Source organism: Macroventuria anomochaeta (genome assembly GCF_010093625.1).
Source record: "Macroventuria anomochaeta strain CBS 525.71 unplaced genomic scaffold BU25scaffold_26, whole genome shotgun sequence".
Taxonomy (NCBI): domain Eukaryota; kingdom Fungi; phylum Ascomycota; class Dothideomycetes; order Pleosporales; family Didymellaceae; genus Macroventuria; species Macroventuria anomochaeta.
The window spans coordinates 54,570-74,180 of record NW_022985387.1 but is presented as its reverse complement, the minus strand read 5'-3'; the positions used below and the strand labels follow the sequence as shown (position 1 = coordinate 74,180).

The window sequence follows — 19,611 nt, the reverse complement described above, 5'->3', positions numbered from 1 at the left end:
GGTCTCAAAAGTATCACACTCTGCAAGGGCTTCTTCTAATCCTGTCATGTTGTTGAGCTGTTGGGGTTGATAAAATGGGGTGCAAAATGCATTTGGCGCATCTGGTGATGGCGCGCATGTGCTGACTAACTACGGTAATCTGACTTCTCAGATTTGACGTCTCCGAATGCGCGATGGATATGGTTATCGATACTGGTTAGTGTTTGCTTGAGGAGCGTGTTCGCAGCGCCTGGGTGCGAACGAACTGTAAATAGTTTTACTGCTGTCAACGCTGTCCGCCAAACATTATGTCAAGGTGCCAAAGTTTGGACCCTAATGTTATAGTCTCCCAAAAAGCAGTGACGGTGCACGGCAACTTTGAAGCGGAAAACAACGAACACACATCCATTCCTTGCCGCAACTATCAACCACGGTTCGTCCCGCGAATGCACGTACCCACGCTCTGGCGCAGTCCTTGTTCTTACGATATTACCCTGTCAGGTAAGTCGCGTACAAAAGTGTCGAACATGGCGCGCGTTCCACGGTTCATTCTGTCGCAATTTACCTGCCGTGCACGCCTTTGCCGTCTCAGAACCGTGGTTGACGGTTGCACAACGTCTGCACAAACAGTCATGCTGCCACTTATGCGAAGTGGCAACCTGTCTGACACAACGCTCCGTTTTGGTAAAGCAGCGGTACGTAAGCGCTACAAAGAGTTCGTAGAAGGAGAGGAGAAGGAACAAAGGGAGTTTTACGATGCGCGAGTCATGATTGAAATTGTCTCCACCACGAGAAGTCCCACTCGCTTCTTCCAAGACAAGGCTTGTCAACATGTATATGGACGTTTTATGGGCTTTCAAATAGTTGCAAGTTTTGAGACCGATGCGCTCTTCAGCCTTTCCAGACGGCTCGCAGTGATTTGGTACACATCTGGTAGGCCCACTGCATTCCAAGACTCGCCACTCATTAGCTTCACAAGGCCGGGTGCTGCAGTAAAGATACGTGCCATTCTGCTGTCGGATGTCAGCTCAAATGCGCATATTAAAGGAAGTTGATTGACTTGCTGTCCGTGATGTCCAGCACATCCACTGGGTGGCCTTGCCAGGTAATTCTCCTACGGAAAGGACGCCATCGTCACTCAAACTTATGATACCACTCCAGCTGTACTCAATGCCCTCTCCTGGTCCATACTCAGTCTCACCCACCCCTCGAAGCTGTCGTTGACAAAGTTCTTGATACATCGAATCACGCCTTCGATATTTGAGTCCGTCATTAATGCAATTCTTGGGATGCTTCAACCCAGTCGTCAAGTACTTGCTGTCCAGGATTAGAGCTGCCGAACATGACATTGCCATCGGCGGTGCAACGAGGATTGATACTGAAAAGAGCTCCATCCGGACGTAGAAACGCCGTAAGAATTGCGAATGGCTCAAGAGCCGCTAACCGCTCGTGGTGGTACCTCCGGCTTCTCTGTAACTTCCAAATATCTCTTTCGCCAGTCTTGCGACTTTATCATCAACCGGTACGCCTAACGTGTCGCCAACCCAAAGATCGCAGTCTACGTTGTTTTCTCGAACATAGGCGACAAGCGCATTCCAGGTGTCCGCCTCGTCGTTCAAGATCTTGATAGCCTGCTCTTAGTCACACACTTTTTCGGACTTGCCATACCCTCGCCATTGATCAGGTTTACAATGACCGGCGTTTCGTCCTGTCGCCCCTGAGCAGAATTCGCGTGCTTCCAAGATTACCGCACTCTTATCGGGACATATGCTGAGATGCTCTCTAGCAGCAAGTGTACCCGTGATGCCTGACCTAATGATCACAGTATTGGCGTCGTCTGGTAAATTATCTGTCGTTCGGTGATCCAAGAGCGGATCAGGCTGCACTTGCTATAGCCAGTATGAGAGTGACTGTCCGCCTTGTTTTAGAAAGCCTGTCCGCGTCCGATTTGTTAGAGGCGAAGCATACTCCTCCACGTTGAGGGCGGTCGAAGAGTCATGGAGCGTGACGCTACCTGCACCCCCAAGCTCAGAGCTAACATCATCTACTTGCTTCATTGTGAGTTTTGTTTGCAAAGATGAGCGTCGAAAACATCGAGAAAGATAAGTCATCGCAGGTCGCGGTTGCGTCATCGGAGATAAGCCGACGTCGAAAATAAACTGGAACTCAACACTCAACACCAGCAGTGCGTTCATTTTTCCATTCTCCACCTTGCACCACCCCATCAGCATTCAAATCACGTCTCCTTCGACGCGCCGGTCTAGGGCGCGCATGCTGAAGTCACGTTTGGCACAACAGTCCTTCCAGAGAATGTTGAAACGGTCATGGCCCCCACTCCTGATGGTTGCGGGGAGAAGACCGGGCCGACACCATGCCTAGACGGACTTTCTTCCTCCGTGGACACTTTCACTCCGGACTTTGTAGATGTTACAACTTCATAAACTGTGGCATACAAGAAGATTGTAAGCTCATTCGAAGGGAAGACTGCACCAAGACTGCGCCATTGAATTTGAATATTTCACCTGTGGACCGCCCAAGAAGTTTACCCCGCAATGTCCACACTCGAGTCGAACATCAGGCGGGCGCTCAACATACTGCTGCCAAAGATCAAGAAGCAACGCGAAAACTCATCGAGACCAATCGTACTTGGTATCACAGGGCTGCAAGGATCCGGAAAGTCGACATGGGCGTCTAAGATAGTGGAGATCCTTACCTCAGAACATCAGCTGCACACCATCACTGTATCTTTGGACGACTTCTACAAAACACATGACGGTCTGGTCTCACAAAGAGATCAAGACCCCAAGAATGGATTATACCGTGTGCGAGGACAGCCAGGAACCCATGATGAGCAACTGGCTGCGAGATTCTTCGAAGAGCTGGAAGCCTACAGCGGAGAAGGCGAGCTCAAGATTCCGAGTTTCAACAAGAGTCAATTCAGTGGTGAAGGTGATCGAGCACCAGTGTCACACTGGCATTCGGTCTCGCAGAAGCCTGATGTTGTGGTCTTCGAAGGCTGGTGCGTTGGCTTCCAGCCCCTTCCTGCTTCTGCGGTCGAGGAGAAGCACTCACTGGCGCTGGCTGGAAAGCTGCCAATCAATACTCCTGCACAACATCAATTATCACATCTACTGGAGGTGAACGACAACCTGAAGAGATACTGCGATGCGTTCATGGGCCATGAGCACTTCGACTTCTTCGTCCACATCGACACAAGTGGTCTGCACAATGTGTACATTTGGCGACTGGAGCAAGAGCACAAGATGATAGTAGCCAAGGGCTCAGGAATGTCAGATGAGCAGGTCAAGGCTTTCATTGACGGGTATATGCCGAGCTATGAGATCTATCTAGATACACTGAGGCAGGGTCTGTTCAAAGACAAGGGTAGAATGGTCAGAGTGATCCTTGATAGGCAGAGGAATGTGGAGAAAGTAGAAGAGTTGTAGGGCTGTGTGACCGCTAATCAGCACAAGGTTAGCATATCCATTCTACTTGTATTATGCCGCTGATATCACAGATCTTCAGACCTTGACAATTCAACGAACTCTCTGAGATGATAGTCCACCATCAACAACGCAAACACTCTACTCACCAGATTTGATATCGACATCAACCACGGCCAGCCGTACACCCGCCCCTAAGCATACTTTTCCATTGTAGCTCCGTCCCACAAAGTCGACCCCGAAAAGACTGCGAGATACGCTATTGCAGCATCCAAAGGCTTCAGTTACTATCTACCCAAGTCAGCACAACGACATTGCCAAGAGCTCCTCAAGCAGTTCCCGTCCGCAGCACGCTCCGTTTACGATGAGTATCATCGTAATCTCATGTGTGTGTAGGCTTGTGCAACAGAGTCCTCAGTGGCCATGGCGAAGTTCGTGACGCAGAGCTTTCCGAAGATTGCAAGGAAGCACAATGCCTTTTCCGACGAGATGAATGAGGAGACTGATAGCAATGAACATGAAGGACACACGCCAGTCATGTTTCCGATTGTGCCCAAGCCGGAAGTCCAGCTTGAGGAAGACGCCGCAACAGATAGCAAGACCAAAAAGCGCAAGCGCGCTCCTGCCGAGACTACAGCGTTGCCTTTCCGGGAAGCTATGCCTAGCACGAAGGCAAAGTCCAAGCCGGATACACAGCTGGCCACAACTCCTACTTCGACAACTACGACACCACCTCCTTCTTTGCCTACTCAAAGCCCAAATCCGGGCTTGCATCCCTTTGCTCAACCTCAATCTACCCGCACCGAAACCTTGTTCAGCAGTACACAAGAACCTTCAGCAGACGATACGCCGCCTGTCACACCAGAGTCGAACAACGCCGTCGATGCTGAACAAGGTCCGTTCTTGGATCACAAACGCTTTGATTGGAATTTGCGGCATAGCTCCCCGCTGTCTGGTTCACCGTCCAGCCTGGAGGGTGTTGGTAACGAGAGAGAGATCGTTGAAGAGCCACCCATACATTCCAAGGACGATCGTGATCATCAATTGCCAGAGGATGATACTCCTCGTCAACCCATGTCTGCGGAAGATGAGGACAATGAGCACAACCCGATACCACCGCCTGCCACTCCGTCATTGGAGAATCCGGATAGCAAAATGTCCGATGTTATCGACACGGCTATGAAAGAGCCAGAAGCACCAATAGAAGAAGACAATCAAGACCAGTCATCAGCTGAGTTCGACTCTGTTCTACTATCAGAAGATGAATGTTGGGAGAACGGGATACAGGTCATCGAAGGTTTTCGTTGGAACCGTTCAGGATCACGCTGGGAGCCAGGCCGAGGTTTGGTGAGCATTCACTATGATAGTATTGAGAAGTCTGCTAGACTGTTCAGAGGCTACTACTGGAACGATGGGAATGGAACTACATTGGAAGGTTTCAGGGTTGATCCTGAGCCTGACGAGTTCATGAAACATATGTCCTAGATTAAGGTGCTATGGTGTATTGACAGATCAGATAGATCGCCTACTAGAGGTACTTTCCATGTGCATCAGTGAATCCGCCCAGGCAGTCACGAGTTTTTTGAGACGATTTGGCTTACAATTTGCTCGTGCTGAAGGGGCTCAGCCCTCCGTACTCATCAAAGCTGAGCGTTCAATATCGCTTCGTCAAATTTGTTCGCATCAAGCCTAGTTGTGGCGTGGTGCTGACAGCTAAGGTTTTGTACATCAACCCCGCCGCAGTCGGACTGGAAGTGAGGAACGATCACCCCGCCGAACGCAACAATGTTAGACACCTTTGCGTCTTCCACTTCTACAACTTCATCCACAAGTAACATCAATAACCCCCTATTCGAGGTGCAAGGCGACAGACCCGTGCACTATGGTATTCTTCTCTTTCCTGGCTTCCAAGCGCTGGACGTCTTCGGCCCTCTTGATGTCTTCAACTCGCTCGCAATGCTGTACAACTACCCCATGAGACTCACAAATCTCGCTGCAACTCCTGGCTCAGTACCCACACATCATCCATCCACGAGCAGTCTCATTCTCGCCAATGCGCACCCCTTGTCGCGCTTCTCTGAAAACCTAGTCGTTGATCGCACGCTGGAAGAGCAGCTCGACATTCAAGAGGCAACCCGCCATGGTGAAAGGAGCGAGGAAGCAATCGATGTTCTCATTGTGCCTGGAGGCGTTGGCGTGCGTGGTGACGTAGCACAAGAGATCGAATTTGTAAGGAGGATGTATCCCACGCTCAAGTCCGTTCTCTCTGTTTGCACAGGCGCGACAATACTAGCACGAGCTGGCATTCTGGATGGCAGACGGGCCACGACAAACAAACGTGCATACAAGTGGGCGACTAGCACTGGACTGGATGTCAAATGGGTTGCGAAGGCTAGGTGGGTAGTAGACGGGAACATCGTAACTAGCTCAGGCATATCTGCTGGTATCGATGCGTCGTACGCCTTTGTTGCGCTGAACTATGGAGAAGATGTTGCAGAAAGCCTGGCGGATAGTGCAGAGTATGTTCGGTGGATGGACCCAGAGCACGATCCTTTCAGCAAGAGGTGGAACCTTTCATAAGATCGACGGAAAAGATGCATCACGCCTTCATCGAAGGTATGCGCAAGCCTGACAAGTCACTCTGTTGGGAGAATCACTATCTCCCTAGACAACGCTCGATGTATCTCGTAGGTCGATTGCTCGTGGCTACGTGCCAGTTGAAGGCATTCGCGAAGAGTCAACTTCACTTACCGCACCTATTGTGACCCATATACAAAATAGCAATCATGAACCTATTGTCGGCCGAATGTTTGCCTTAACTTCCTGCGTCCTTCCTCTTCCTACATTTCTGATCCGACCGCGTTCTCTACGTCTCGTCGCATCAAACTAAGCTCATCGCCATGCAAGATCAACGTCAGAAAAAGGCCGCAATATATTCAAGCTCCAAGGCCCAAAAGCCAGATCGCTTCACTCCTTTGCTTGCAGATATTCGAAGTTGTCTCGGTGATCTCTGGACATTTTACGAAGAGTACATAGATGATCTTATAGATGCGGCTGCAACCCAGCAAGACACTACAGCGTGAATGGAACAGTTGCAGCAGCTAGTCGAAGGTACCGACAAAGTCACGTTCAGTCATGGAGGTATTCTCTTTCTCCTCCATAATGTGGGCATCCAGTCGCCCAAGCAGCAAGGCTGAGGTGAAGGAACGGGAGGTACTCGCGGTATGTACCCTTCACCTCCACTTTCACCACTAGAAGAATCCCAAGGACCGGCTTCACAATCTATCGACAATATGACTGCCCTCTCGGCATATCCTCACCGCACCATGACCTCTCTACTTTCCCATAGACCGCTTCGACCAAATGCGCCTGCCATTGCAGACTGGGCAGCACCTCATGCGCCATTACCTCGTGCTCAGCAACACCAACGGCAGCAGCAGCAACCGACCATCCTCTGCGACAGGGTACTACCATTCGACTTCAACGCGCCTAGACAACCAGGGCTGACCTTACCCAAGGACCTCCGAGCTTTCCACTATCCGTCCGAGCAGATCGTCATGACCGACAACTACGTTCCTCCACCACCGAACCCACTGAGAAAGTCTTCAAGCAACCCGGTCTTCTTCGCCGATCCAGCGCTGAGAGAAGGCGTCGCTGAGCTCTTTGGCTACACGGTCCAGTCCAGGGACAAAAATCGAAACGGCAGCGGCAATACTTGGCAAATGCGCCAGAAGCTACCCTACGATCCCAACGACGACGATCTGATGGCTTGGAGGAAGCGGTTAGAGGATGGAGCCGACAATGGAGGTGATGAGGTGAAGGCAAATGGCCATGTAAGCGACACTTGGCCGCTGTGGAATTCCCGGTTTGATCTGGGTTTCGACCTGTAATCGCCGCGGTTACACGAGACTATTTTGAACCTAAATGAGCTCGCTGTTTGTTCGCGCTTTGACTGTGTTTGGTTACGAAATCGGTGCGAAACCAATTGCGTTGACTTGAGCAGCACGGGCGGCCACTGCATTTGAACGACGCAAACGATACATATCAACTAGATTCTGCTATCAATATGAATTCGGGCGGCGAACCCGTCTTGTGTTACTGAAGCTTTCATTGTAATCGTGCTGGTGCCTCGACTGTTGACAAAGGACGCACTTAAGTCTGTATGAGCGAGAAAGGATCCTACAGATCCTTCACCACTCGCTGGACAACCTCGTCAAGGTCTTCTTCTTTCAGTCCTAGTAGATCGTTCGCAAAAGCCTCCCTCTTCTTCCAATCCGCCGCAACCACACCCCAGATAGCGACGACCTCCTCACGTGCATCGTGATCGCCCTCCAACATTTTCGGCCTGACCTTCTTCAGCTCTTCTTCGCTGTTCTCATCGATCCTTTCGAACTTGTCGCCTGTCGCTTTCTCCAGCGCGGCAAGCACCTCCAGCTGTGTTATGTACAGGCTGTGGATGTACAGCAGCTTATTCTTTGTCTCCTCAGGCTTCTCCAGAATCCTAACGACGGCGTTACCAATGAAAGGAAGCGTCGATGCTGAGAACTTGATGTCGCCGCCATCGAGCAAATACGCCTTGCGGCCTCTGACATCGAACTTCAGCAGCCCATTGCCCAGACCCCAGTCGAAAAAGTGTGCGTTGATCAAACTCGTCCAGGTAAGCTTCCCTCTGTTGCCATCTCGCTCCTTCTTCTCCACCTCGATCAAGTAGTCGCGAATACCCTTCTTGCCTTTCATCAGCGGCAGAATCTCGTTCGTCTTCTCATCTGCAGAGTCACAGCTGCCAAAGTCGGCTGGCATTACTCGCTCCACTCCTCCTTTAAAGGCAGCATCTATGAGCTTCCTCTGCTGTTCTACATTGCTACCAGCGATGGCGATGACGAGTGCATCGATCTCCTTCTCTTGAAGTTCTTTGGCGATGGCATCCACGTTCAGATCGTCTGGTACTGTAATGACTTGCGTCCTGGGGTATACTGATTTTGAGGTCTGGCGATTGATGACCCAGACGTTGAACTCGGATTTCTTGAGTGCTTCAAGAACTGGCTTTCCCAAAGTACCGTTGCCGCCAATGATGGCGACGTTCTGGATGGCAGACATCTTGTTCGTGATTGTTGTGTTCGGAGGCTGTTGGTGGGTGTAATTCCTGGCTACTCGATTTCGAATATGATGGTACAAATAGCTTCGAAGGCGCAATTGCAATGACGTGGGCAGGGGATACCTGCTCTCTGGGGAAGGGACGTGCGCTTGTGTACGCTACCCGGCGCCGCAGTGCGTAGCTCGGAATGTTTGCCTGCGATGGTGTGCTTTACTCCGCGAGCGCTCCGAACACACTTCCATTCACCACTCCTTCCTTATCTGACCACACATCTTAAAAGTCACTATATGTTCGAAGTCGCATCGCAACTATTATCATAATGAGTCGCAATGGAGAGGGCGTAGGGTGCATTCATTGCAATGCAGTCGTGTCAAATTGCGCCCTGTTTCGGCCCGTTGACAAACTCAACGACAGCTTCATCAATATATTTCCTACAACCATGTGCAAACGCACCAACGCTGTGATCAAATGGAAGTCGACGCCCAGCCAAATCTGCAACAGGCATGACAAGTATCACAATGACAAGGCTGGTCGAACTGCTTCCATCGCATGCGACCAAGATAACAGCAACTTGATTGCGAAAATGTGTAAAGGAAAGAGGGGAAGAGAGAGTGCTTGAGCTAAGTCTTTGATGCGACACTTGGGACCGATCATAGCAAGCGCGGCAAGCAGCTGCTGGCGGAGTGCGAGATGGTGAGCCTCACGGTTTCTTCCTTTGAGGTGGTTCGACCTGCAGTCACGCCATCTCATCGTAAGACACAACACACCACTTGGGCGCGCAGCAGTGCACCATGGATGCCTCGTCGGAGAAAGACAATGTGCGTTATAAAGACGCTGAGCTTGACTGGTCAAGACTATTGCATACACCTTCATCGACATTATCCTATTTTCAGCGAGCGCGCAACGATTGTTGACGACGACGACAACGCCTACAAAAGTCCCGAAGTTGACCTCCGTTAAGACTAGTCGCCTAACATGGCACCCTTGCAGCGCCGACCGATGCAATACATTGACCGCCGAGATCTGTATACAAATTTGGAAACACGGATACAATACTTGCAGTCTTTCCTCGATTTCAGCTCTCGTATGTATCATGATAATACTTATGCAACCCTCGAGTATTAATCTTGGCAGGCGACATCGAGAACCTTGTTACTGGAGCCAAATACATCAGGGCACTCATACCGGCTGTGGTCAATATCGTCTACAAGAAGCTGTTGCAATATGACATTACTGCGCGAGCTTTTGAGACACGATCAACGTCATACGAGGGATCGGTCGATCCCAACCTCAGCGAGAACTCACCTCAGATCATGCACCGCAAGATGTTTCTTCGTGGATACCTGAACAAGCTATGCAGCGACCCATCAAAGATGGAGTTCTGGGAGTACCTCGACAAGGTGGGCATGATGCATGTTGGACAAGGACGAGCTCACCCATTGCACGTGGAATACGTCCACATTGGTGTCACGTTGTCCTTCGTCCAAGACATCCTGACGGAAGCCATTTTGTCGCACCCGAAGATGAAGATGGACCGCAAGATTGGACTCGTCAAGGCGCTCTCCAAGGTGATCTGGATTCAAAACGACCTCTTCGCGAAGTGGTACGTCCGCGACGGTGACGAGTTCACCGACGATGCCCTTGTTCCAGAAATTGAGCCAGAGGGCTACTTGCACGGGAAGAAGATTTTGCACGATGGAAGTGAGAACGAGAGTGAGATTGAAGACGCGGCCATGGCAGCTGGGTCATGTCCGTTCAAAAATCTTGCGACACAACCACACGGCAACGGCACGTTGCGGCAGAGCATGGAGAGGGTGAGTTTGGATGAGTCCCCACAGAAAGATGGAGCTCGTTCGCCGGAAGCCGAAAACATCCGCCCTGCTCCAGCATCACCAAACGAAAGAACATGTCCTGTGAGCACAATACCACGAGCGGTGAGCAGCGCATAGACGTCCGGTGAACAGTGTCCGCACAGTGGAGTGTGGAGCAGCGCAGTTCGCACATTTCTGTTTCTCAGGCCAGACTTCCTGGGAAGGTTGTAGATATTTTTCCGTACACTTGTCGCGTTTCCTAAGATCCACTGGTCTTTCAGGTACTCATCGTCATGATCGACCGTGATCGAGGCTAGGCAAGGCCAGGACACCTTGCGTAAGGGACACTGTAGACTAGCCACACCATTTCGATACACTTCTATATCTGCGGCCAGGCCTGCGGTGCTTGCTATTTGCTCACATGATCGAAATGAAATTACATCTTATCGTAAACTCCAGACCCATCGAAGCTGTGACTTGTGTTCTGGAAGACTAGAGGCGATCTATCGTTTCGCGAATTCACGGAGAGCCCGGGATTCCGGTTGGACTCTAACGATGGACGATACCGGACGCCTACCCGTGTGCCGCGGCCTAGCTTCGGAGACGACGCAGCAGCATGCCTTGAAGCTGGCCTTTTGCAGGGCGGTGGACAGCTTCACGCACACCGACTGACTGAAGGAGCTTTGGCGACCATTCCAGGCTGCATGCGCATAATAGTGCCCCGCATAACGGCAAGGTCGATCCTTTTGTATGGCCACGAGACAGCGCATCATGGTGTTGAGTCGTTTCAGCGTGGCTGATGGCATGTGGAGCCGGCAGCCCAGCCAGCAAGCAGTAGAACGAAAGTGGCGCTTGGCCTGCGATCACTTTGACAGACTTGCGCAGGTTGGTATGTTCCACGGCGACGACGCGGCCCACCCCGCCAAAATTGATTGCGATGGGCTCGAAGCGTTTGAGAGTGTATTCGCCAGGAGCGATCTGGCTGGGCCGGTGAGCCAGTGCACCGCGGAGTCCATGCGAGACGTGACATAACGGCGCTGAGACAGTTGCTGCCAGCAAACGTTGGTTAAGTCAGCCAAACTTAGTGATGCGCCCAGAGTCAAGAGGCCCACAATGATGTATGTCCATGATTGCCCAAACCTTCACACGACTCACTGGCGGCGAGTGGCAGCTGCGAGGGCGCGCACACCTTTCTGCGCCTTTACGAGTATTGCAGGCCACTCGGCCTCACGGAAAAACGAGTAAGATAGCCTGCGAAATTCGCTCATGATGTATTGCTTTGCCAACAGCCAAGCGGCATTCCACGGTAAGAATTGTATGACACGAAGCCAATCGAAGCCGATCAGGGGGACGACATCCTTGTCAGTGGCTGCGCTTCGGGACTAGCGTCCAAATAAGCGTGCAGCTCTCCATAGCAAGAGCAGCCCCCCAACTTCGCAACTTTTCAACTTTGGTCGCAAACCACAACACCACCGTCTCCCTTCGCACCCTCCCCTCCCACCACCACACCTCTGCACGGCTTTCTTGTAGCGCTGCAAAGCTGCTGCAGGCCCGTCTCTTCAGGATCGCGATCTGTTCACCCAGTATTCGGATTCCGCAGTGTTGATTTTCCCATTCATCGGCCGATCTTCGCTCTTGCACACCACGTCACCACAACAACTTAGCTGCCTGTTGTTCCACTTCTAGCACTCTCTCACCACACCTTCTTGATACCCAGTACACCTTCTAATATCGCGCGATTTTCAACACTTTCCTTCTCGACTTTGCGCACTTTACTGTTGCGCTTGCCGCGACGTTCTTCAACGGCGTGACTGCTTCTTGGACTTGAATGCGCCTGACGATCGCCACGACAGATGAGCGCTGTTGTCTCTAGGCTTCCACTTCTTCACTCTCAATGCAGTCCATGTTCCGCCTCCCATGGAGTACGGAGTCGCCCGGCGACAGAATCATGGAAAAGGCTACGCTGCACAAGTCAAGACAGATGCCGGTCGTTGAAATCCCAACTTTCAATATGAACCAAATCAAGCGCAAGGCGACTGACAGTCCCGAGCCGGCATCAACGCAGCATGCGCACGCTGTGAAGAAGTGGAAGAGTGCGCAAGGCGAAATGAAGCCTGTGGTGGCAAACCAAGGGAACGCTGTGGCAACAGGACCCTCGGAACCAGAAGTTGCGCAGAGTGTGCCTCAGGCTGCTTCTGCGGATATTCTAGATTCGCGACCGAAGGCGCAGCTTCCGAGGAAGGACAGTGTGCTGAAGGCCAAGACATCGAAATCGCAGAAAGTGAACGTAAAATCTGAACCCGTCAACACTCCTGAGACTTCCACAACATCAAGCTTGACCGCTGTTCAACAAGCGATCGAGGCGCAAATCAGCTACGAGATTCTTTTGAAGCATAACGAGCTTCGTCTGATTGAGCAAGAGTTGGCCAAATGTCAGATTTCAATGGAGCAGCTCAGGCGTTGTTCGATGATTCCGTTCCCAGGTACTGAGGGTCTCTCTAACGATCTCAGCCGGGGTGTTGGGGCTGCTCTGCAACCGCCTGCCGGCTACACAGAGCCTCAGTTTGCTGCACCCTGGGGAGTCACCGATGGTCCATACACTCGTCACTACGCCAAGTGGTTGATCTCGGATATGCAATTTGACCCTGTGTCTGAACGTCTGCTCGCTCAGCAACAGAGTTACTTTGGGATTGGTGAGGGCAGGACGACGCGCGGCAGTTTTGGTGACTACAGTCATGGAAACAAGGGCCGCACGTCACGAACTTCGACTGGAATGTTGAAGCTCCCGCCGCTCGGTGAAAATCCAGCACCAGCTCCAAAGATCGACCCTCTGCTACACAAGCGATCCACCGACGGTCAGTGGGTACGACTCTACTGCGCTCAGTGCGGTCACAGCAACTTCTCCAACACGCAAGGTTTCCTCAACCACTGCCGTATCAAGCATAGCCTGGTGTTTAAGAGCCACGATGCGGCAGCCATTGCCTGCGGTGTTCCGGTGGACATCAACGAGGCTGGGCAACCGGTCACGGCGACTGAGCCAGTCAGCACTCCGGCTTCCGCACCTGCGGTGTCGTTCTCTATGCCTGCTACACCTGGCATCGTTAACCCTCTTGCAGCGCAACCCAGCCTGACTGCGCAAGCCAAGGACGTCCACCGCGACTTCAATGCCGCGCCACGGGAGGAGTCGAAGCCTATCTCAGCCAACTTCACCGGCTCACTGACAACGCCGCATCTGAGTGCTCTGGCTCAAAAGCGCGGTTTTGAGGGCAACCTTAAAGAACTTGTCACCACATCTCGATCCAAGGTTGACCTTGACGCGATCGAGCACTCAGATGACGACCTCGCGGACACCACTGCGGCTCCGACCCCAGTCAACGCCAACCCGCCTCAGCTAGCGCGTCTTCCCGTTAGCGCCCCCAACAAAGCGCCTGCAAGCAAAGCCCCCTTGGCACGACCAGGCAGTAGGAAGGGCAACCAAGCCAGTCACGCCCGACTTCCGTTTTCGTTGCCATCGCCTGTCAAGTCAGAGTGTGATGAGCACATGCCAGACTCGCCGTTGGACCTCAGCCCTCATACCGTTGACTCCAACCCGGGCCTAGTAAGTGACCACGACGACGATGACGACGACGAGGACGATGCACACAGCCAGCCTGACTTCATGCTTCACGATGATGTCGTTGTCGAAGATGCGAGCGATGTCGAAGGCTCGCACGAGCGCGCAAGCTCTCGCCATGGGCTGAACAGCTGTTGCGAGAAGGGAGAGATGAGCCATAAGCATTAGGCAGCGAGCGGGTTAAGTCGGGCTCCCTGCCGCTTTCAGAGATGATTGATGCTTATGGTTCGTAGTTATGTCTTCCCTTCTCGCCTTTTTTGCCTTTAGAATTACGACGTTTTCTCTCCGTCGACAGTTGTCGGCGGCTTTACATGATACCAACCCTTAGTTGGCAGTTTGTCAGTGGATGCACTCAAGCTCTTCAACGCTTGCGCTCGTCTGCTTTTCCTCTTGCTCTGTTTTCCTTCATCGATACCCCGGCTCGATGATTCTCCAAAATCTACATGTCAGAAAAAATTCTCAACTCTTGCGCGCGCCTGAACGAAAGGAAAGGTGTTCTCTAGGCGCTGGATCACGTCTGTGTATTATCATCAATTGTATGAATCGGTATAGGATGGGTCTATGTCTGGTTAGAGGAATGCCTTTGAAAAGGTGCCGGTACACTTTTTTTTGTACCAACAATGTCTGATCTGAAAAGGTCGGCAACAAAATTCAGCGAGCGCGCGTCCTCGTTCTTGTATATAACACATCTTTAATGCTAGCGATGACGCGAATACTCAAACATGATGGTCTGTATTATGTTCTTTCCATATGCGTGATGTCTACCTCTTAGATGTTTGTTCCATCCAGGGCATGTGGATCTGGACAGCCGGCCTGTAGCTTCCTTGTGGTCACTTCCAGGGTCGTAGTCACCTCATTTGCGTACCACAGCTCGAGTCAGCTCTCAGGGTCCCCAAGGGCTCATCACCATTGTGCCGCGCCTGCCCTTACCGAACCGACCGGTAGCTCATAGTGTCGTCCTCTTGCCTCCTATTCACTAGTCACCGCTCATCCCATGAACGTGAGCGCCTGCAACACGTCAGCATCTGCCCCTCTGTCCCGGGTGATCCTTTGTGATGCCGTGCGCCCCATCCTCAAAGTTCTCACAACACGCCCTGCCTGCACCCCCTTCATCCCACACCAAGTCTCTCAACCCTTACACCACCTTGCACTTCTCCTAGGATGAAGAGATCTAGGACTTACCGCCATAACCACACACGCCAGACTAACATACGGGCTCAGCCTCTCACCCACTCTCGCGGCCTTCCATATGGGGCTGACAAAGTAGTTCTCCTTGTTGCGGTCGATGATGCCGGGAAAGACGTAGTGCGCGTAGGTGGCGGTGCAGATTGTGAGGAGGATTACGAGGAGGAGGGATTGGAAGTTGAAGAGCGCTGTCTGGACGTATGTTAGCTGGTTGTCTGGTAGTATCGAGTAGTATGGGGATATCTACCATTTTGAGGATGGAGTATGAGGCGTGGTGTTGTTGACAGTGTTGTGAGAGCGCTGCAAAAGGGCTGAGGGTTTGCGATCGAATATCGGCGTCTAGAATTGTCAAGTGAACAGTTGTCGTCGCTGTGCACTCACTTTCAGCGGGGAGAACATGCGCCGAGGTGTCTGGCCTGTGCGTGCATGCATGATCGTCATTGTCTACCACCGCGTTCTTGCGCGCAAACACCGTACATCACCAAATCGACATTCACTTTGTTAGAAACCATAACACGCTTGCGCATTGCTATCCGGACATCGCTGCACGAAATCATCGACTCCACCCACGAATAGAACCACAGGAGATTGCCAGCGATTGCACGCGACAACACCTACTACCGAAACGCAGCGCAGCAAGCACGTAACGCCTTCCTTACGCAAAGGCAGAAGCAACGATAGGAGAGGCTCGTTACACAGTAAAGAGAGTCAGAGCGAAAGCTCGCAACCAAGCACAGCATGACGGAGGTGCGCATGCGATTGCGCCAGAAGGGCCAGCAGTTTCCCACACAAGACTGTGAGTAACTTCACTTCTTACCTTCATTTGCAGCTGCGCCGTCTTCGCCTTCCTTAGCTTTGTTATTGGACAATCTTCTCCACACCCACCACATCTGCGCATATTAAAGCCACCATCGTTCACTACACCTGCCCACCTCGAACCTGCGCTGCGCACAACCACCACCATGCCCGCGCCAATCCTCCCCCGCGTGCCCCCTCCACCCCACCTCAAGAAACAACGAACACATTTTGACCGCCCTCAAGTAGAAGCCTTCCTCCTTGCCTTCGGCGACAACGACTTTCCACTTCCTGAAACCGTGCGCGTGCTGGACGAGATCGTGACGGACTACATAATCGAGACGTGCCACGAAGCCGCCGCGGTCGCACACCACGCTAGGCGCGCGAAAATCAAGCTCGACGACTTCAAGTTCATGCTGAGAAGAGACACGGGGAAGTTGGGTAGGGTCAGTGAGATGCTGGAGACGGATAAGGAGTTGAAGAGGAAGAGGAAGGCGTTTGATACGGATGAGGGGGCGGTACTGCAGAAGGGGGATGCTAAGGAGGAGGAGGATGTGCCGGCTAAGACGAGGGGGAAGGGTGGGGATGAGGAAGGTGAGAGGAAGAAGAAGAAAAAGAAGAAGGATAAGGCTAAGAAGGAGAAGTTTGGGGATGATGAAAGTGTTGTTTAGGGACGGCACGACACTCCTGCACACCGAGCCTTCTTCTGACAGCTCTCGAACGGGTTCGAGTAAGCCTGCGTCCTGAACAGCGAGCAAGGGTACGTTACTTGACTGCGCATTCACGGCTCTTCACTCTACGAAGACATCCCGGCCGACTGGACCTGAACATCACGCACAAACACCTTGGACGATCACCAACTCTGCGAACGAAGCGGTGGTTGACTGAGCGCTACTATTAGTTAGCACTGTACCTTGATTGGATGATCCTGATCAGGTCGCGGCTCGTACCCAACATTACCCCTGGCCATATAGTCAAGTGCTGCGGCACAATCTGCATTGCGACGGCGTTCATGGTCTTCGATACCAGCATCAGTATGCGTATCGAGAGGCGCACACCAATACAAACATAATCATTTCGCGCACTTACACTGCGAACACCGATGCACGTTGCGGATTGAGGATATGAGAGTGTCCTTTTTTTTCCAGGTTCTATTACCTCACCCGCGCATCACATCACATGTTACATCAATATCCTTCGTGATATCGTGAAGGAAAGTTCATCCGACCCGTATCCTGTATGCCAGTGTTCGACACACACCTTCCAGTCCCATATTCGATGCACGCATGCAGTCCATTGGAGGCGGAAGCTCGAAGCACGAAACCGATGGACAGCCAACTGGAGGGTTATGGATTGATTGTACTGTAATGCTTAGCGCGGAAGGGGGGTCACAAACGGGTCAGCTTTCCCCAAGGGCACTGATGTTGAATCTGCACTGCAATCTTTAGCGTGAAAGAGCGCGACCAAACTTGGCAGAACGGTTCCTGTCCGTTTTGCCGTGCAAACGTCTAACGCGGAGAAGAGGTGTTCGAAGGCTTGCGCTCACTCGAAGGTTGAGAGTGGCAAGATGACTTTTTCACTGCAGTCTTTAGTGAGGACGAGAGGCTTCTTGGGGCCTTGCGCTGTGTGCTCATGGGGGAGGTGGTGTAGCGTCTTCAGTGCAATCTTTGGCAGGCGGGGAGTGCTTTGTCTCGAGTCCCTTCTTCCTCGTGGGGGTTTCAATCTGCCGTTGAAACTTCCTCTCTGGAGATCCGCTGAGCGATGAGCCGGCGCTCTTCGGTACTTGCCGCTCTGACGGAGCGCTCTCTATCGTGACAAACCTTTTGGGCCCCCTTTTTCTTGCCAGGCGCTCGCTCGCTGGCGGTGTGAACTCGAAGCCGATGTTCTGTGTTGTTATCAGGTATCGGTATCCGAGATGTTGCCCCAACAGAGAGCTTGTGGTCTGACTAGTCTGCACTCTTCGCCATGTCACTGCACACGCAAAAAAGGTCGCGTTGGAACTATGAATGGTGTTTCATTGTTGAGCGTGTGCGCTCAAATGCTCATGCTCCACAGGCCTGCGATAATCTTACACAGCCTCAGACCACGCCAGAAAATGCTCGCTTTCTCAAGCGTTCTACTTTTCACTCTGCATCGTCGTGCAGCATCTCCGGTCCGCCGCGCGCGCCCTGCTCTGGCGCGTCGGCCTGCTTCCTGCTCTTTTCTATGCTCGCCGTGTTGGTGTTGCCGTTTCTAGCGTCTTGCAGCAACACTACACATGGCGCCAGCCAAAAACGCCAGTCCCTAGTATGTTCATAAATCATGTTCAAGCCTCCTGTTGCCTCTGCTGCCTACCCTTGTTGCCGCCCCTTCGGTCACCGCCCTGTTTCCTGTCGCCGGTCTCCTTCTGGTTGTCGCCGGCGAGGGCATCACCGCCACCCAGGGTAAGGGCTGCAGTCGCGAGACGGTTCGAGAGGTCGATCTGGGTGCGGATGGTGTTGGCGAGGTAGGAGACGACGAGGACGTCCTGGATGTGTGCGTTGCTGTGTTTCGTCAGTGCAGGCTCGTCAAGCGGTTGTGGGGCTGAACAACGTACAAGTCACGCTCGATGTCGGCGGCGTCAACCTTGGGCGCCAGGCTGAGGGCGTTCATCAGGAACTGACCCAGCGCAGAGGAAGGCTCTGCCTCCTCGTCGAGAACGTTGTTGACGTAGTTGGAAACACGCTCCAGCATGTCGAGGACGTGCTGAATGGCGCGCTCGAGCTGGTCGAGGTCGGTGGTAACCTCCTGCGTCCTGTCCTCCCTGTCCTTGGCCGAGGAGATGAGCTCGAGGCCGGACTTCTCCGCCTCGCCGTACTTGATCTCGTGGGGAACGGGGATGAACAGGCAGGAGTCGGCGGCGCGCTCAGCGGTGACGCCGATGGGAGCAGAGATGTATGTCCGCGACTCGATCTCCTTGCCGGGCTCTGTGGAAACGGTGAGGTGGACAGCGGGGTGGGGCCATGTGCCGTCGCCTTGCTGGCTGTAGAAGTTCTGGATGAGGGCGGAGAAGGTGTTGAGGTCGCTGCTGGTTGCGTACCAACCAACGAGCACTTCGCGGGGGTTGGCGCGGAGGTGCAGAGCGAGCATCTGCTTCTGGTAGTCCATGTCGACCTCGACCTGCTCGGCCGTCTCGGTGTGGGGGACAGCATAGCAGTTGCGGATCTCGATCTCGGTGCCGTCTTCGCTGCGCGTTCCGAGGAGGGTACCGATCACGCGCTCCTGGTCGGCGGGGCGACGGAGGGAGTGGTCGAGGACGGAGAAGATGGCCTGGTCACGTTGTCAGCGCAATATGCAGGCAGGCAGACTTGGTTGTTGCGCCCACCTGGGGCTGGACGACGACGTTCAGCGGGGCAGTCGAGGGCTGGGCGCCGACCGGCGCTGGGCCGAGCGGGCGGGCGAGGTGGAGGAAGGAGTCGTTGTCGGACATGCTGGGCGAGTCTGCGCTGGGCGGTGCCGTGGAGAGTGCGAGGCCGTCGGGAGCGTGGACGTCGTGAGGGTGGTGGGGCAGAAATTGTATTGTTCCTGCCAGGTGCGGCCAGCTCGCTAGCACGGACGCTAGTATTTATTTTCTGGAGGAGCGACTTGCATACCGGGACCGACTTGGGACGAGAAGCGACATCCTCGCATCTCCAAGCTCCAGTCGCCTTTGCTATCCGGGGATACGTGTCG

The 19,611-nt window shown here is 53.0% G+C and overlaps 12 protein-coding genes across 12 annotated transcripts; 7 read left to right on the top strand and 5 right to left on the bottom strand.

Annotated features, from left to right (window-relative positions):
- Positions 1–865: 865 nt before the first annotated feature.
- BU25DRAFT_473803 (uncharacterized protein) lies at positions 866–1,737 on the bottom strand. The gene has a single exon (XM_033710885.1). The coding sequence runs from the start codon at positions 1,371–1,373 to the stop codon at positions 1,008–1,010; it is 366 nt and encodes a 121-aa protein (XP_033559442.1). The 5' UTR covers positions 1,374–1,737; the 3' UTR covers positions 866–1,007.
- Positions 1,617–1,844, bottom strand: BU25DRAFT_346145 (uncharacterized protein; the record flags this gene model as incomplete). Its single annotated transcript, XM_033703077.1, has 1 exon — positions 1,617–1,844. A coding segment is annotated over one exon (228 nt), but the record flags the coding sequence as incomplete, so codon positions are not given.
- A 527-nt stretch (positions 1,845–2,371) lies between these two features.
- On the top strand, positions 2,372–3,657 carry BU25DRAFT_117431 (D-glycerate 3-kinase-like protein). Its single transcript, XM_033700406.1, has 2 exons — positions 2,372–3,452; positions 3,497–3,657. The coding sequence occupies exon 1, from the start codon at positions 2,532–2,534 to the stop codon at positions 3,423–3,425; it is 894 nt and encodes a 297-aa protein (XP_033559440.1). The 5' UTR covers positions 2,372–2,531; the 3' UTR covers positions 3,426–3,452; positions 3,497–3,657.
- On the top strand, positions 3,636–5,049 carry BU25DRAFT_117417 (uncharacterized protein). The gene has a single exon (XM_033700405.1). It carries the CDS (start codon positions 3,846–3,848, stop codon positions 4,905–4,907), a length of 1,062 nt encoding a protein of 353 aa, XP_033559439.1. The 5' UTR covers positions 3,636–3,845; the 3' UTR covers positions 4,908–5,049.
- Positions 5,050–5,184: 135 nt separating this feature from the next.
- BU25DRAFT_412697 (class I glutamine amidotransferase-like protein) lies at positions 5,185–6,229 on the top strand. The gene has a single exon (XM_033706857.1). The coding sequence runs from the start codon at positions 5,208–5,210 to the stop codon at positions 6,000–6,002; it is 795 nt and encodes a 264-aa protein (XP_033559438.1). The 5' UTR covers positions 5,185–5,207; the 3' UTR covers positions 6,003–6,229.
- Positions 6,230–6,936: 707 nt separating this feature from the next.
- Positions 6,937–7,362, top strand: BU25DRAFT_412696 (uncharacterized protein). The gene has a single exon (XM_033706856.1). It carries the CDS (start codon positions 6,980–6,982, stop codon positions 7,310–7,312), a length of 333 nt encoding a protein of 110 aa, XP_033559437.1. The 5' UTR covers positions 6,937–6,979; the 3' UTR covers positions 7,313–7,362.
- Positions 7,363–7,570: 208 nt separating this feature from the next.
- BU25DRAFT_117245 (NAD(P)-binding protein) lies at positions 7,571–8,863 on the bottom strand. The gene has a single exon (XM_033700404.1). The coding sequence runs from the start codon at positions 8,517–8,519 to the stop codon at positions 7,602–7,604; it is 918 nt and encodes a 305-aa protein (XP_033559436.1). The 5' UTR covers positions 8,520–8,863; the 3' UTR covers positions 7,571–7,601.
- Positions 8,864–9,492: 629 nt separating this feature from the next.
- On the top strand, positions 9,493–10,591 carry BU25DRAFT_432904 (uncharacterized protein; the record flags this gene model as incomplete). The annotated part of the gene is made up of 3 exons (XM_033708749.1): positions 9,493–9,601; positions 9,652–10,335; positions 10,482–10,591. 3 exons carry the CDS (start codon positions 9,493–9,495, stop codon positions 10,589–10,591), a joined length of 903 nt encoding a protein of 300 aa, XP_033559435.1.
- A 1,631-nt stretch (positions 10,592–12,222) lies between these two features.
- BU25DRAFT_346120 (uncharacterized protein) lies at positions 12,223–14,109 on the top strand (the record flags this gene model as incomplete). The annotated part of the gene is made up of 1 exon (XM_033703076.1): positions 12,223–14,109. The coding sequence occupies one exon, from the start codon at positions 12,223–12,225 to the stop codon at positions 14,107–14,109; it is 1,887 nt and encodes a 628-aa protein (XP_033559434.1).
- A 701-nt stretch (positions 14,110–14,810) lies between these two features.
- BU25DRAFT_412691 (DUF1242-domain-containing protein) lies at positions 14,811–15,484 on the bottom strand. The gene is made up of 2 exons (XM_033706855.1): positions 15,374–15,484; positions 14,811–15,318 (listed from the first exon to the last, which is right to left on the bottom strand). The coding sequence occupies exons 1-2, from the start codon at positions 15,374–15,376 to the stop codon at positions 15,070–15,072; spliced, it is 252 nt and encodes an 83-aa protein (XP_033559433.1). The 5' UTR covers positions 15,377–15,484; the 3' UTR covers positions 14,811–15,069.
- A 380-nt stretch (positions 15,485–15,864) lies between these two features.
- BU25DRAFT_432902 (TFIID-18kDa-domain-containing protein) lies at positions 15,865–16,592 on the top strand (the record flags this gene model as incomplete). The annotated part of the gene is made up of 2 exons (XM_033708748.1): positions 15,865–15,922; positions 16,168–16,592. The coding sequence occupies 2 exons, from the start codon at positions 15,865–15,867 to the stop codon at positions 16,590–16,592; spliced, it is 483 nt and encodes a 160-aa protein (XP_033559432.1).
- Positions 16,593–17,929: 1,337 nt separating this feature from the next.
- BU25DRAFT_492904 (eukaryotic translation initiation factor 3 subunit F) lies at positions 17,930–19,583 on the bottom strand. The gene is made up of 3 exons (XM_033711677.1): positions 19,265–19,583; positions 18,497–19,209; positions 17,930–18,443 (listed from the first exon to the last, which is right to left on the bottom strand). The coding sequence occupies exons 1-3, from the start codon at positions 19,367–19,369 to the stop codon at positions 18,227–18,229; spliced, it is 1,035 nt and encodes a 344-aa protein (XP_033559431.1). The 5' UTR covers positions 19,370–19,583; the 3' UTR covers positions 17,930–18,226.
- Between the last annotated feature and the right edge of the window lie 28 nt (positions 19,584–19,611).